Source organism: Canis lupus, chromosome 4 (genome assembly GCF_003254725.2).
Source record: "Canis lupus dingo isolate Sandy chromosome 4, ASM325472v2, whole genome shotgun sequence".
NCBI lineage: Eukaryota > Metazoa > Chordata > Mammalia > Carnivora > Canidae > Canis > Canis lupus.
In genome coordinates this window covers 60,932,035-60,948,683 of record NC_064246.1, presented here as the reverse complement: position 1 = coordinate 60,948,683, position 16,649 = coordinate 60,932,035, and the positions used below count along the sequence as shown (strand labels likewise).

Below are 16,649 nucleotides of genomic sequence, written 5' to 3'. Positions count from 1 at the left end.
AAAGGTTGACACTAGTACTAAGCTGATCCAAAAAGCTTCTAGTTATCTTCTTCCCTTGTCTTCACCCTTCTTATGATCCATGCCTCATTCAACCTCCATGTCCTGCCCCCAAAGGTCTCTAAGACACTTTTTGTCTGTTGTCAATAGAATTTGGATATTCATGAACAAGTTGATTTCAGTTGTACAAAATAAGATGTTAAATTTCTTCACATTCAAGTTTTACTATAAATAATAACCCCATAATATAACCAAGGAAGAGCTAATGTAAGATTTGAATAGGGCAACAAGATCAGATTGTGTTTTTAAAAATAGCATTCTTGAAATTCCTATACATTAAGCAAATAGATAAATTCCCCTGCAAGTTGAAAAGAAGGCATGTCACATTCATATATGAAACTGGCACAAAAAAAGACACATAGATCGGTGGAACAGAATAGAGAACTCAGAAATGGACCCTGAACTCTACGGTCAACTCATATTCAACAAAGCAGGAAAGAATATCCAATGGAAAAAAGACGGTCTCTTTAATAAATGGTGTTGGGAAAATGGGACGCCACATGCAGAAGAATGAAACTAGACCATTCTCTTATACCATACACAAAGATAAACTCAAAATGGATGAAAGACTTAAATGTGAGACAGGAATCTATCAAAATCCTAGAGGAGAAGACAGGCAGCAACCTTTTTGACCACAGCTGCAGCAACTTCTTACAAGACACATCACTAAAGGCAAGGAAAACAAAAGCAAAAAATTAATTACTGAGATTTCATCAAGATAAAAGGCTTATGCACAGCAAAGGAAACAGTCAACAAAACCAAAAGGCAACCTACAGAATGGGAGAAGATATTTGCAAATAACATATCAGATAAAGGGCTAGTATCCAAGATCTATAAAGAACTTATCAAACTCAACATCCAGAAAACAAACAATCTAGTCAAGAAATGGGCAAAAGACATGAACAAACATATCTCCAAAGAAAACATACAAATGGCCAAAAGACACATGGGAAAATGCTCCACATCACTTGCCATCAGGGAAATACAAAGCAAAATCAAAGTGAGATACCAACTCACACCAGTGAGAATGGCTAAAATTAACAAGTCAGGAAACAACAGATGTTGTTGAGGATGTGGGGAAAGGGGAACCCTCTTACAGTGTTGGTGGGAATGCAAGCTAGTATAGCCACTCTGGAAAACAGTGTGGAGGTTCCTCAAGAAGTTAAAAATAGAGCTACTCTACAATCTTGCAAATGTACTACTGGGTATTTACCCCAAATATACAGATGTAGTGAAATGAAGGGGCACCTACACCTCAATGTTCACAGCAGCAGTGTCCACAATAGCCCACTTGTGGAAGGAAAAGAGATGTCCTTCTACAGATGAATGGATAAAGAAGATGTGAGATACACACACACACACACACACACACACACACAATGGAACATTACTCAGTCATCAGAAAGGATGAATACCTATCATTTGCATCGACATGGATGGAAATGGGGAGTATTATGCTAAGTGAAACAAATCAATCAGAGAAAGACATTATCATAAGGTTTTACTCATGCAGAATATAAAAAAGGGTGCAAAGGACCATAAGGGAAGGAGAGGAAACTGAATGGGGGACATTAAGGAGGAGACAAACCATAAGAGACTCTTAACTCTGGGAAACAAACTGAGGATTGCTGAAAGGGAGGTGGGTGGGAGGATGAGGTAACTGGGTGATGGGCACTGAGAAGAGCATGTAATGTAATGACCATGGGTGTTATACACAGCCGATGAGTCATTGAAAACTGCACTGGAAAATAATGGTGTACTATATGTTGGCAAATTGAATTTAAATTTTAAAAAAAGAAAAAAGACCACATTATAAAGATGCTACTTTTATCAAATTTATGTGACTCCAATCAAAATTTCAGTAAGGTTATATCTTAGTCTAGACACAATATATCTAAAATACATTTGGGAAAACGCATTTTCAAGAACATCCAAGAACAAAGTAAAACACAAAAATAATGAATAGATCCTTTCCTTTTTTCCTTGCATATGTATTACTGAATACCTATTAAGTGGCAAAAAACAAATAAACAAAACAAAACAAAAAAACCTTCCAATGCACTGCAGTTATAAGTTTATAAGGTTATATCTTACCTATACAGGTAAGACCTTTTCCTTCATGGAGCATATAAGCTAATTACCTAGGAGACAGTATCATGGAGAGATCAAGAGTATTGGTTTTGGAAGGAGGGACAAAGATGGGAAAATCAAAGATACTGCCAAAAGAAGCATATGGTATGACACAAGATATTCATGGTATTTGTCTAAAAAGATTGATGGATAAGTAAAAGGGAACATTCATTCTCTAAGATGAGAGAAGATGTGGAGAAAGTAAGTAGACATGGGCTTTGGGGTTAAACATACCTGTATTTGAATACCATCTCTGACCATTACTCACTAGTTACTTCATTACTACTCATTAGTAGCTAGTTAATTTCAGCGAATGAATTTACTCTTCTAAGCTTCAATCTCTTTTTCTCTTATACACGTCTCACAATGACATAAGCCTCATGGGATTATTGTAAGGAATAAAGGTGATGAGGAGAGTAGACCACATAACCAGGTACTGGCAGAAAGAAGGGATGGACAAATGTGTATATCCCAAGTAAGTTGACATGGAGAGAAGCATACAAATAGAAAGAAAGGTAGATGATAATATTTCCAGAATTACAAGGCAAAAAAGGGGAAAAAAGTAGAGTTGGTTCACCCTAAAGCTTCTTTATTTAATAAAAAGAGGTAAACTTTTCTACTAAAAGTAATATAGGGGAAGTATGGTCAGATGACTGAAAAAAAACAGCTTAAAAAAGAAATTATATGGATATGGGTGGCATAGTTAGCAACTGATATTAAATAAGTGGCTTTCTTAAGAGTCTAGCAGGTTTAGGTTGACAAACCAAGATTAACCAAGGTCTGAAGTAGGAAAATTGGAAGTTGAGTTTATCCTGGCTTGGAAGAGGGAGGAATAAAGGGTAGGATGTCAAGAGAGTATGGCCATGTCAAGAAGCTAATTATAAATATCAGACTATGGGACTCAGGTTTAGAAGAAAAGACAAAACAGCAAAATGAGTGCTAACTACTCGAGAGAGTTTAAAACTCTCGATAAAACTTTTCCAGTTAATGGCCACACTTTTAGGCTTTCATATGTTGAAGCAGAGGGAAACAAGTGGAGAAACTGGGAAGCTTAATTATTGCAAAGATTATTAGTTGCACTACTCGAGTTTCCTGGGCTGATGTCAGAAATCATGTCCTAGAAAGATAAAACATGTAAACTTTCTGAGAAGCAGAATGGGCTAAGTACCTCAGGAGGCAGAAGAGAGCAGAATGATGAATCAGCCTTGAATTAGGCAGGAAAGTCCACCAGGCCATCTGGAATGTGGGAGACAATTAACCTTTGCAAATGTGGTCAAATATTTAGGATGCTGGTCCTTCTTGTTCTTGTGATCTACAACCAGTAACCACAGGTATGGAATCTCCAGCTCTGTTCCTGCCTGCTGGAGCCTGTAACACCAGAGGAGGTGGTTCAAGAGAAGGATCAAAGTAGGAAACAGCCATTAGAGTAATTTCATGCCAAGTAAGTGGTCACTCAACTGAGCAAGGAAGTTGCTCCCTGTGCTCATCATGATCTTGGCCACAGGTTTATAGAATAGCAACTTTACTCAAGGCTAGCTGTGACCTCAGGGTGACTAGAGCAAGCTCATATTCTGCAGCAACCTCATTCAGGTAATATTTCTTCACTTCCTGTATCCTTAGCTCAAATCAGTGATGGGGTCCCTGCATTTCTCCTCTGTCAGTAGATTTTCCCATATGTTTGTCTTTCTCCAGTATCCTCCGTTAGTTTCTTCTGCACATGAAAGTTGAGACAAATTCACTGTTAATAGGGTTCTCCCTCATTTCTTTGCATGCCCACCAGCTACAATTTGGAGTAGAGATAGATGGACAGAGTAGGACAGGAGGAAGTTGAGGAAATTACTTGGAAAATGTCTCCTCTCTGGGCCTAAATATTTCCATCTCCACAAAAGAAATTGCTAATTTAATATAGATAAATTCTTTACTTATAACAGTATCAGTTGATCATCCCAAATGCTTTGAAGTTCATACTTTTTCTGAGGCTCACACTTCTAGGAGATGTTGGAGCTAGGATTTGAACTCAGATCTCTCTAATAGATACATACAGAAATAGATATTGATATATAATAAAAAATTATGTATATCTATCAAAAAATCATAAAAATTATATCTAGATATATATCCTGATCTTTGCATCAGGGAAGGTATATATAATTTTTATGACCCAAGACCAACAGCTCTATTTTCAATTCATTCTTTGTATTTGAGCATGTGTCAGTAGTCTGGAAGAAGACACTGAGCCAGAAAATGAAGGACTGAATAAAATGGTCTATCCCAGGAAATCAAATGACTCACATTATAAAGTGACATGTCCCTGATAATATAGGACAGTCATCAGTTCACACTTGTTTTATCAGAATTTTTAACAAATTCTTAGACTGTCTATATTTAATAACATGACTGTTCCAGTGTAGATGCTATATTATACGGTGAATCTATGTAAAAGGAACATGCCTAGGGCCAGCTCTAATGAGAACCCCAAGACTAGTTCCTCTTCCAACCAGGACTGGGATTATAAATAGCTGCTGGCAGGAAAAAAAAAAGTTATTTTAATGGTTTACTTTCCCTCTTTGGAGCAGAAGGGCCCTCTCAGGACTGAGCCCATGGGATCAGGCCAGTATGAGACCATCATGATCAAGTTTATAGGAATGCAGCACCTCAAGGTAGTGGGTTCTCTCATGTTTGGAAAGTCAGCTGTGCAAGATATTAGGAATAAACTATCTCAAGCCTTTTCCCAGGCCTCACCTGAGCAGGACATTGGATGAGATCAAATGGCTTCCTTTTCCTACATGATCATATTTTTCCTGGTTTCCTCCACTTTGGCACATACTGTTTCTTCAGGTAAGCAGACTTACAAGTCTTGGGAGAGAAACCTATGATGTTCTTTGAGTTGTAGAAAAGAAAAATAGTCATGTGTGACTGAATGGAGAATGTTCGGCTTGACAATGCAAAGTGGGTATCAATTGGATATCACCATTAGAAAAGGGAGCTACTCTGGAAAATACTCCAATATTTGAAAATGAAATAACATGTTTCTACATAATGCTTGGGTCAAGAAACTCCAAAGGGCAATTCAAACTTATTTTGAACACAAGGGAAATAAAATGAGCAAAAGTTTAGGTTTAGAGAAGTGTCACTACCTCCATTCCCCTTTATTCCAACCCCATAGCTATCTTAATGGAACCAAACTCATTGGTTTCTATCTTTTCTGTGTTACTTTTTGCTATCTTTCCTTTGTTACATGGAAATATATGTGTGCACATTGTGTCATTCTCCTACTATCTTAAATAAAACATGCTAGAGATACCTGAATGCAACTTGCTTTTCTCAATTTACAAATATCCTGAAAATCAGTATATATCGATTCACAGAGATCTCCCTTATTCTTTTACACAATAACATAGAATTTCCTTTGGTAGGTATCACAAAGTTTATTCAACCAGTCTTCTATGGATGGGCATTTAGTTTGTTTCCAACATTTTACGATTACAAACAATACTGCAATAATCTTATGCATATGTATTTTGTATTGTTGGAGGTGTATCTTTAAGGTAAATTCTTAAACTAAAAGATACCTGATAAACTGGAAGAAAATATCTGCAACACAAACCACAGGTAAAGGACTAATATATATAATATATAAGAATACTTAAAATTGAGGGAGAAAATAAAAACCAATCGCCAAATGAGTAATATGCATACATATACAATTCACACACACATACTCATACCCCCAAAATACAAAACTGGCTCTTTAATCTGTAAAAGATATTTAACTTCACTATGAAAAAAAATGCTAATCAAAACTATGCTAAAGTACCATTTCTCACCTACCAGAAAGCATTTCCTACATTAAAATTAAAGAGAAATTCAGTTGATCCTTGCATGGTTTCATTTCCTATGTTCAGATGCATTTGAAGTTTATTACTATATATGGCATACAATATATATTTTTACTTTATTTATGTCTACTAGATTAAGGTCTTTATTTTTCTTTTTTCATCACTATTGCCAGCTGCTCCTGTCATTAAAAGATCCTATTTTTTTAGAATTAGAAAAAGCATTCCATTTTTTTTTTTATTCTTTAAAAGATTATATGTTCAATTGGCATAGTCTATTCCTGGAAAGGTTGGTAGACTTCTTGTTTCCTTTGGGAAAAATTTTAAAATATAATTCAAGTTTTCTGTTTGAACTTTGGAAATTCTAACTTTTGGAAAGCTTAAATTTTCTAGACTATTTAAAAGATCATAGTGCAGTAAGAGATAAGAAAAAGCAGAACTATGATAAGTCTTTTCCTATTTCCTTCTCCCACAGCCAGCTGGCCACCCTCTATCCCCAGGAACCACCAGCATCTTAACACAAACTAGTTTTTCAGAGCCAGTCAGTCTCTCCAGAGCCAAGGAGCCCTTAAAGTTTCTGATCATCATTCAAGCCCTTAAAGTTTCTGATCATCATTCATAGTGTCCTCTTTAGTTCAGCATCTTGTTAGGAACTAGCCTAATATTTTTTTTACTATATCATATTTAATAAAAAAAACTTTAAAGTACATATACTCATCCCTATTGTAGTGAAGAGGAAACTAAAGCCAACAAAAGTCAAGTGGCTTAATGAAAATAACATAGTTTGCAAACTATGCATACAACCTCAATTGGTTTTTACTCTTTTCTCAGTGACATAGAAAATTTACAAATAAAATCAGAACTGTGAAAATGAAGGAAAGAATGAATAAATGAATAGAGTAGTTAACAAAAGAACATCACTCACAAATTCTGTTGTTATAAGTCATTTTGTATACTGATGTGCAAATGAGTAATTAAATTACATTTCTTTATTTAGTTAGTAACTTCAGTGGGTGAAATCATACTCCATGAAGAATTATTTCTTCTAATCTATTGTGTATGTACTTTATCTGCCTGCAGAAATCTTCAAGCCACATGCTATAAATAAATGGCCTAAGGTAAATTTAAATTTCTCAGTTCTGAACTCTGATACTAATCTGATCACTCTCTTCACATGAGAGACCTAAAATTTCATAGGAGTAAGTAGAACCAAAGTTTTCCATGTGACCTTGAGCATGTATAACCTTTCCAGACTTAGATTTAATCTCATGTAGCACAAACACTATAACAGTAAAATACATATCTGAGCATTAAACGAAATAAGACCTCTTACTTGCTCAAGGTCATGAAGTCCAACAGTGGTAAATACAGGATTTATTCCCTTGTCTCAATATAGAATCTTCACTCTTAACAATTACTTTTGAGCCCCTTCCCCTAGGAGTCTACAAATATATAAATATCTCTACTCATAAACTTCTTAGAATGAGTTCATGGGATTGGGACTCCAAGTTTAACTGAAAAATTTACATTTCAGATTTAAGTGGGGATGATATAATGCTTATGACTTTAAGAGAGGATGGATGAGTCAGTGCATTTTCTGACACTGCAGTCAGCAAAAAAAACCTGCCTGACCAAAACCCAGAAGAAATTCTTGAAAAAGATCAATTGAATAGAAATATTTGATATTATTTCCATGGGGGGAATGGGGGAAATTATTTCCATGGGGGAAAGCAGAAGTGACAAGCCAGAAATAGATGAGGGAAAATCTACCAATTGTTATTCACATGTTATTTTTTTGATATTTGCAGCCTCCATGTAAAATGTACTACTCAGTGGATCCTTCTTATACATCACAATGTCCAGATGTGATATCATATGTTTGTGCTACAAATGGTCACACTTACCAGAATGAGTGTTTTTTTTGTGTTGATCAGTGGTAAGTTCAAAATAAAATACCTTTTTTTTGCTGTATTTCCTCACAGAAATATCAAAAATCTTGGCCAAGGAGCTGGATTTACTGATGGATGGGATTTTTATTTAAAATAATCTCTACTGTTCATAAAATATTCGGGACAGACTATATATAAAGAGAAAAGTCTCTCTGAAAAACTTTAGTTAACATTCAAAGTTGACTTGTTAAAAAAAAAAGAAAGAAAAGCTTATGTGATGTTTTGGCAGAATTGTACAATGATCATATCAGTTGGTATCTATAGATTATATTCAAACAATAAATATAAATCCATTTTTTCAAATCACTCAAAATTTTTAACAAATTACATTGACATGTCTATGAATACTGCCCATAAATATTGCTTGGTAGACATAAATAAATATCATATACAGATACAGGTATAGATATAGGTGTAGATATAGACATGAATAACAAAGTGGTTATGTGGTCTTACATAGATAGAATTGACAGTTGACTTCTATATTTCTTTGCCCTTCAAATAAGTTCAATAGTAAATTTAGAATAAAAATTAATAATAATCCTTGTGATATATTTTAACTCCATTTGAAGTTGTTTTTGCAAACAGACTTATGTCTTGTTAGTAACTACTTCCATGATCTGTCGGATTTTCTGTGTTGGGAACCCTCAAGACTATCCTCAGGTTTGATGATTTGTTAGAAGGACTCAAAGACTTTAGAAAAGCTGTTATACACATGGTAGCAGTTTATTACAATGAAAGGATATTAGTAAAAAAACAGCAAAGGCAGAAAGCTCATAGAGTGGTGCCCAGGAGAGAGCAATCACAGGTTCCACTTGACCTTTCCCAATGTACTTACACAGGCAATGTTTAATTCTCCCAGCTATGATGTGTGACAGTACATATGAAGTATTGCCAACCTGGGAAGCTCACCAAAGCCTTGGTGCCCAGGCCTTTCATTAGAAGCTGGTCCCCTAAGCATGTGGCACATGCATGATTGATAACTACTTAGTCTCCAGCCATCCCACATTCCCAGAGCCCAAATTGATATAGAGTGGCTCAGGACCACAATAAACAACAATAGGCATTCACTTGAGCATAAACTATAAGGCATGATCTATGACCTCAGGTTATAAAGTCACTCTTATCAGAAGGGATATTCCAAGGGCTTATGGTTACTTCCCAGCAGCTAATTTAAGCATCTCAAGTCTGTTGAACTACCTCTTTAATGCATATCTTCCCTTAAAAAGAATCTTCATGCACTTCCAGTGCCACATTTCCAACCCACAAGGATGTTATTGTTGAGCACTGAAGGAAATGTGAGGTAGAAGCTAGTCCAAAAAAGGAAATATATGCTCATCTTCAGAGGATGGTTGAAATGTCATTTAAATATATTTATTTATTTATTTATTTACTTACTTACTTATTTATGAGAGACACACACACACACAGAGAGAGGCAGAGACACAGGCAGAGGGAGAAACAGGCTCCATGCAGGGAACCCGACGTGGGACTTACTCCTGGGTCTCCAGGATCATGCCTTGGGCTGAAAGTGGCACTAAACCGCTGAGCCACCCGGGCTGCCCCTGAAATGTCATTTAAAGGAAAAGAACGGAAACTGAAAAAATGGGAATTAACCAAGCATCTACCATCAGTTTCAAAGCAAGATGAATAGGAATTCATGAATGTCATCAGACTACATAGAATAATTAAATTATATTAGCATTTCTTCCTAATAGCTGCTGTCACTTTCTCAGGCATGGCTAATTAGGCAAGACACTTGGAAGTGCCTTCTTAGCTTTCAAAAGAAAGCTAGAGTAGCCATACTTTATTAGACAAACTAGATTTTATATTTAAACCAAAAGCTGTAACAAGAGATGAAGAAGGGCACCATATCATAATAAAGGAGTCTATCCAACAAAAAGATCAAACAATTATAAATATTTATGCCTCCATCATGGGAGCACCCAAATATATAAAACAATAACAAACATAAAGGAATTCATTGATAATACTACAACAATAGTAAGGGACTTTAACACCCCACTTACATGAAAGGACAGATAATCTAAGCAGAAAATCAACAAGAAAACAATGGCTTTGAATGACACGCTGGACCAGATGGACTATATATATATATATATATATATATATATATATATATATATTCAGAACATTTCCTCTGAAAGCAGCAGAATACATATTCTTTTCAAATGCACATGGAACATTCTTCAGAAGAGACCATATACTGGATCACAAATCAGGACTCAACTGGTACAAAAAGATTGAGATCGTACGATGCATATTTTCAGACCACAACACTATGAAACTTGAAGTCAACCATAAGAAAAAATTTGGAAAGACCACAAAAACATGGAGGTAAAGAACATCCTATTAAGGAATGAATGGGTCAACCAGGAAATTAAAGAAGAAATTAAGAAATACATGGAAATAAATGAAAATGAAAACACAATGATCCAAAACTTTTGATATGCAGCAAAAGCAATCTGAGGAAGGAAGTATGTAGCAATATGGGCCTACCTCAAGAAGTAAGGAAAGTCTCAATTATATGACCTAACCTTACACCTGAAGGAGCTAGAAAAAGAACAACAAATGAAGCCTAAAGCCAGCAGAAGAAGGGAAATAATGAGATTAGAACAGAAATAAATGATATAGAAACAAACAAACAAAAATAATATTTGTAGAGATCAATGAAATTAGGAGCTGGTTCCTTGAAAAAATTAATAAATTGATAAAATCCTAGCCAGATTTATCAAAAAAAGAGAAAGGACTCAAATAAATAAAATCAAGGATGTTAGAGGAGAAGTCACAATGAATGGCACAGAAATACAAACAATTATAAGAGAATATTATGAAAAATTATATACCAACAATCTGGAAGAAATGGGTAAATTCCCAGAAACATATAAACTACCAAAACTGAAACAGAAAGAAATAGAAAACTTGAACAGACCATAACTAGCAAAGAAATTGAAACAAATCAAAAATCTTCTAACAAACAAAAGTCCAGGACCAGATGGCTTCACAGACAAATTATACCAAACATTTAAAGAAGAGGTAATACCTATTCTTCTCAAACTGTTTCAAAAAATAGAAATGGAAGGAATACTTCCAAATTCATTCTCTGAGGCCAGCATTACCTTGATGCCAAAACCAAAGACCCCACTAAAAAGGAATTACAGGCCAACATCCCTGACAAATATGGATGCAAAAATTCTCAACAAAATAATAGGAAACAGAATCCAATAATACATTAAAACAATCATTCACCTCAATCAAGTGGGATTTATTCCTGGCCTACAAGAGTGGTTCAGTATTTCTAAGTCAATCAACATGATATACCACACTAATAAGAGAAAGGATAAGAATCATGTGATTCTCTTAATGGATGCAGAAGAAAAGCATTTGACAAACTACAGCTCCATTCTTGACAAAAAACTCTCAACAAAGTAGGGATAGAGGAAACATACCTCAATATCATAAAGGCCATATGTGAAAGACTGTCAGCTAATATCATCCTCAATGGGGAAAAACTGAGCTTTTCCTCTACCATCAGGAACAAGACAGAGATGTCTACTCTTGCCATTGTCATTTAATATAGTACTTGGAAGTCCTAGCCTCAGTAATCAGACAACAAGAAATAAAAGACATCCAAATCAGCAAGAAAGAAGTCAAACTCTCACTATTCACAGATATCATTATACTCTATGTTGAAGAACCAACAGACTCCACCAAAAATTGTTGGAACTGATACACAAATTCGCAAAGTCCCAGAATACAAAATCAATGTACAGAAACCTGTTGCATTTCTATACACCAATAATGAAGCAGTAGAAAGGAAATCAAGGAATCAATCTCATTTATAGTTGTACCAAAAACCGTAAGATAGATACCTAGGAATAAACCTAACCAAAGAGGTAAAAGAGCTTCACTCTGTAAACTACAACACTTATAAAAGAAATTGAAAAAGACACCAAGAAATGGGAAAACATTCCATGCTCATGGATTGGAAGAACAAATGTTGTTAAAATGTCTATACTCCCCCAAAGCAGTCTATACATTTAATGCAATCCCTATCAAAATACCACCAGCATTTTTCACAGAGCTAGAACAAACATTCCTAAAATTTGTATAGAACCACAAAAGGCTCCAAGTAGCCAAAGTAATCTTGAAAATGAAAAGCAAAGCTGGAGGCATCATGATTCCAGACTTCAAGTTATATTCCAAAGCTATAGTAGTCAAGGCAATGTGGTATTGGCACAAAAACAGACACATAGATCAATGCAACAGAATGGAAAACCCAGAAAGGGACCCACAGCAATATAGTCATCTAATCTTCAACAAAGCAGGAAAGAATATCCATTGGAAAAAAGTCTCTTCAACAAATGTTGTTGGGAAAACTGGACAGCCACATGCGAAAGAATTAAACTGCACCACTTTCTTACATCATAAGAAAACAAATTCAAAATAGATGAAAGACCTGAATGCGAGACAGTGATCCATCAAAATCCTAAAGGAGAACACAGGCAGCAATCCCTTTGACATCAGCCTATAGCCACTTCTCGATGTCACCACAAACAAGGGAAACAAAGGCAAAAATGAACTACTGGGACTTTATTAAATTTTATCAAGATAGGGATCCCTAGGTGGTGCAGTGGTTTGGCGCCTGCCTTCGGCCTAGGGCGCGATCCTGGAGACCCGGGATCGAATCCCACATCGGGCTCCCGGTGCATGGAGCCTGCTTCTCCCTTTGCCTGTGTCTCTGCCTCTCTCTCTCTCTCTCTGTGACTATCATAAATAAATAAAAATTTAAAAAAAATTTATCAAGATAAATAGCTTCTGCACAGCAAAGGAAACAATCAACAAAGCTAAAAGGCGACCCTGGAAATGGAAGAAGATATTGGTAAATGTCATAGCTGATAAAGGGTTAGTATCCAAAATCTATAAGGAAGTTATCAAACTCAGCACCCAAAAAAACAAATAACCCAGTTAAGAAATGGGCAGAAGACATGAATGGACATTTCTCCAAATAAGACATTCAGAGGACTGACACATGACAAAATGCTCAATATCACTCATCAGGAGGAAAATACAAATCAAAACCATGATGAGATACCATCTCACACTTGTCAGAATGGCTAAAATTAACAATACAAAAAACAGCAGGTATTGGTACAGAGAAAGGGGAACCCTCTTGCACTGTTGGTGGGATTGTAAACTTGCAGCCACTCTGGAGAACAGTATGGAGGTTCCTCAAAAAGTTAAAAATAGAACCACCCTACTATCCAGCAATTGCACTATCAGTCATTTACCAAAGGATAGATAACAACAGATTCAAAGCAATACATGCATTCTGATGTTTATAGATGTTTATAGCAGCATTATCTACAATAGCCAAACTTGGAGAGAACCCAAATGTCCATTGACTGATGAAGGGATAAATAAATTGTGATATATATATTTATATTTATATTTATATTTATGAATATTACTCAGCCATCAAAAAGAATGAAACCTTGCCATTTGCAACAATGTTGTCTGTGGTGACATGTCTAGTAAGAAGTTGCTACAGCCAAGGTCAAAGAGGTTTCTGCTATGATTTTGGTGGATCACTGACTCACATTTAAGTCTTTCAACCATTTTGAATTTATTTTTGTGTATGGTGTAAGAAATAACTAGCTGGAATTTAAATAAAAACAAGAAACTTTAAAAAAAGGCAAAAGAGAACAGAAGAGTGCAAGTGTTGGCCAGAATTGATACAGAATCATAGTTCCTATCCTTAAAAGAATCCCTCAAGCTAATCAGTGTAGGATCCTCATAATAACTATAAAGAAAATAGAATGAAAAAGATCTCAGGCTCTTTAGAAGTTTGTGATCTAATCTGGCAAAACGAATATATGCCTAAGAAAATTCATAATAATAGAAAACAGCATTGATTTTATTCAACCAAACGACATTTTAGTAAAAATCTTGAAATGGTTGAGAGTCTTTCGAAAGTCAGATTTTATCTGGAAATACAGATTTCCAACTTATTCTAAAAAATCAAAGTTGTGCTACTAGTAAACTAGGATTTCACATGAAAAAAAACAAACAACAACAACATCTGCATAGTAGAAGCTGCTCATCCAAATGGAGTTCAGGTACTTCAAACAGTCCCACTTCTCTGTTGTGGTGAGTGAGGCCCCCTCCACTTATGTATATCACCAGCTTGGCTCCTACAAATTAAAATGTTTGCAATCCCTCACCCAAGTGAGTAAATCAGATATACATTAAAGGTCAGCCTGACAGGCAGCCCGAGTGGCTTGGCGGTTTAGCCCTGCCTTCAGCCCAGGGCCTGATCCTGGAGACCCAGGATCGAGTCCCATGTCAGGCTCCTTGCATGGAGCCTGCTTCTCCCTTGGCTTGTGTCTCTGCCTCTCTGTTTCTCTGTTTCTCATGAGCAAATAAATAAAATCTTTAAAAAAAATAATAAAGGTCAGCCTGAGATGGGGGTCAGGGTGGGGAGTCTTTTGAAAGAAACTAAGTTTAAAGGATTCTTTTTAAAAAAATGCAAGAAAAAATAGAATGGGCAATTTATACAGGGCTTTCTGCTGGGAAAACATTTACAATTGAGAAAATATGCAGTATCTTTAAGGAAATAATAAAGAAAAAACTGTTTGAAATGAATGTTATGTATTTAGGGCACAGTAATACATAGGGTGGAGAGTTAGACAGAGGCTAGCCTTCTGGGAAAGATACAAACCAGGATAAGGAGAATAGACTGTAGTCTATGAGCAGTGCAAACCTGGTGAAAATGTGGACAGACTGTGAATAATTATGCTTTGCAGTCTTGTTATGGTTGTCTTTCACTTCTTGGTAAAAACAAAAAACAAAAACCAAAAAACAACCTGGCAAAAAAAAAAAAAACAACCTGGCATTGCTACTTTGAATTGAAAGGTATCAAAATGGGAATGAGTTAGGGAATGGAAGAGTCTCTTTTGAAAGACTTCACAGAACACCTTTTTGAATAATTAAGATATAGAGGAGAAATGTGGGATGATAGGCAGGAAAAGACATGGGTATAAAGGGAATCGTAAAGCAGCTCCCTTTCTCGGGACTACATTTGGAAGATGAGAGAATGTGAAGCAGTACCCACTTTCCTTCTGATACTAATCTCCTTTTTTTTAAAAATCTCTTCTCTTTAGGGAATTTGGTCTTCATATTAAATTTTATAAATATGGAAAATGTGGATAATGAGTTAACAGAGTACTACACTTGTTTATTCATTTTCACTACATAATGCTGAAAATTATTTCTTTGGAATTTGAGGGCGTATGATAAATAACACATCTATGTTACACCCAAATTTGGAAAAAAAAAAAACCTGAAAACAAATGGAGAATCAACTGACATATTTATTACAAATAAACATAATAATGAAAGAAGTGGTATTTACTCCTGTGTAGTGGTGTTTAAGTTAAGCTTTCATTTTGTTTGCGTCTAACATCTGTCATCAAATGGTATTACACTCCCCAAATTAAACTTACCCCAAAGTGCAGGCTCCCTGCACTGTGAGATCCGACCCTGCCCCACTAGTCTCACCCGAAGACATGAGCATAAGAGAAAACATCTCACAGGCACATACAAAGAGCTTTTTGAGAATTTTTGCCTCATACTCATAAATGAAGTTCACCTTCATTAAAGGAAAACAAATGGGGACGCCTGGTGGCTCAGTGGTTGAGCACCTGCCTTCTGCCCAGGACGTGATCCTGGAGACCCGGGATGGAGTCCCACGTTGGGGGTCCCTGCATGGAGCCTGCTTCTCCCTCTGCTTGTGTGTCTGCCTCTGTGTGTGTGTGTGTGTGTGTGTGTGTGTGTGTGTGTCTCATGAATAAATAAATAAAATCTTTTAAAAGAAAAGGAGGGATCCTTGGGTGGCGCAGCGGTTTGGCGCCTGCCTTTGGCCCAGGGCGCGATCCTGGAGACCCGGGATCGAATCCCACGTCGGACTCCCGGTGCATGGAGCCTGCTTCTCCCTCTGCCTGTGTCTCTGCCTCTCTCTCTCTCTCTCTCTCTCTCTCTCTCTCTGTGACTATCATAAATAATAAAAAAATAAATAAAAGAAATGGAAAATGTTCATATGCTAATAGAAGGAGGGAGAAAGGGCACCAAGAACTTCGGGGGGGGTGGGGAGTATGTTTTTGAGAGGAAGAGTAGATACTATTTGACACCCTAATTTTAGCATTTTTAATCCATATTCCATTCCATTGTTTCTACTATATCAGTCAATAAATCTGCTTTTCTTTTTTGTTTAATTTGTCTTATAAGCTGTCACTTTTAACTGAAAGATCTTGGCTAATTCAGGGAGATGAAGCTATTATATATCTGAGGCTGGGGAAATGAAAGGCTTCGGTGGGCTCTGTACCATTGTTGCCACTAGATGTCAGCCGCACTCTTCTATCTTAATCTGACCAGTTCTTTAACCGGAAGGATTCCCACAGCTCTGCTTTCTCCATCTCCTTTCCAGCTAACACACAGCTCAGTTCTGCAGGCAATGGGGCCTTTGTCCTCATACATCATCCTCCTTCCTTCCCCAAGGCCCTTGGTCAGTAAGATCCATCAGAGTGGATCTCTTTGGAGCTGGGGAAATAGTTTCAGGTCTGACCATTATCTCAAAGAGTCTCCTAAAATATAGATC

At 36.3% G+C, this 16,649-nt stretch overlaps 2 protein-coding genes across 2 annotated transcripts in view; one reads left to right on the top strand and one right to left on the bottom strand.

Annotated features, from left to right (window-relative positions):
- The window catches only part of LOC112651396 (sperm-associated acrosin inhibitor-like), a 124,458-nt gene that overhangs the window by 44,680 nt on the left and 63,129 nt on the right, over positions 1-16,649 (bottom strand). The gene's annotated exons all lie outside the window — the stretch shown is intronic.
- Positions 3,635-15,393, top strand: SPINK13 (serine peptidase inhibitor Kazal type 13). The gene is made up of 5 exons (XM_025434630.3): positions 3,635-3,777; positions 4,923-5,025; positions 7,104-7,141; positions 7,832-7,959; positions 15,157-15,393. Exons 2-5 carry the CDS (start codon positions 4,956-4,958, stop codon positions 15,203-15,205), a joined length of 285 nt encoding a protein of 94 aa, XP_025290415.1. The 5' UTR covers positions 3,635-3,777; positions 4,923-4,955; the 3' UTR covers positions 15,206-15,393.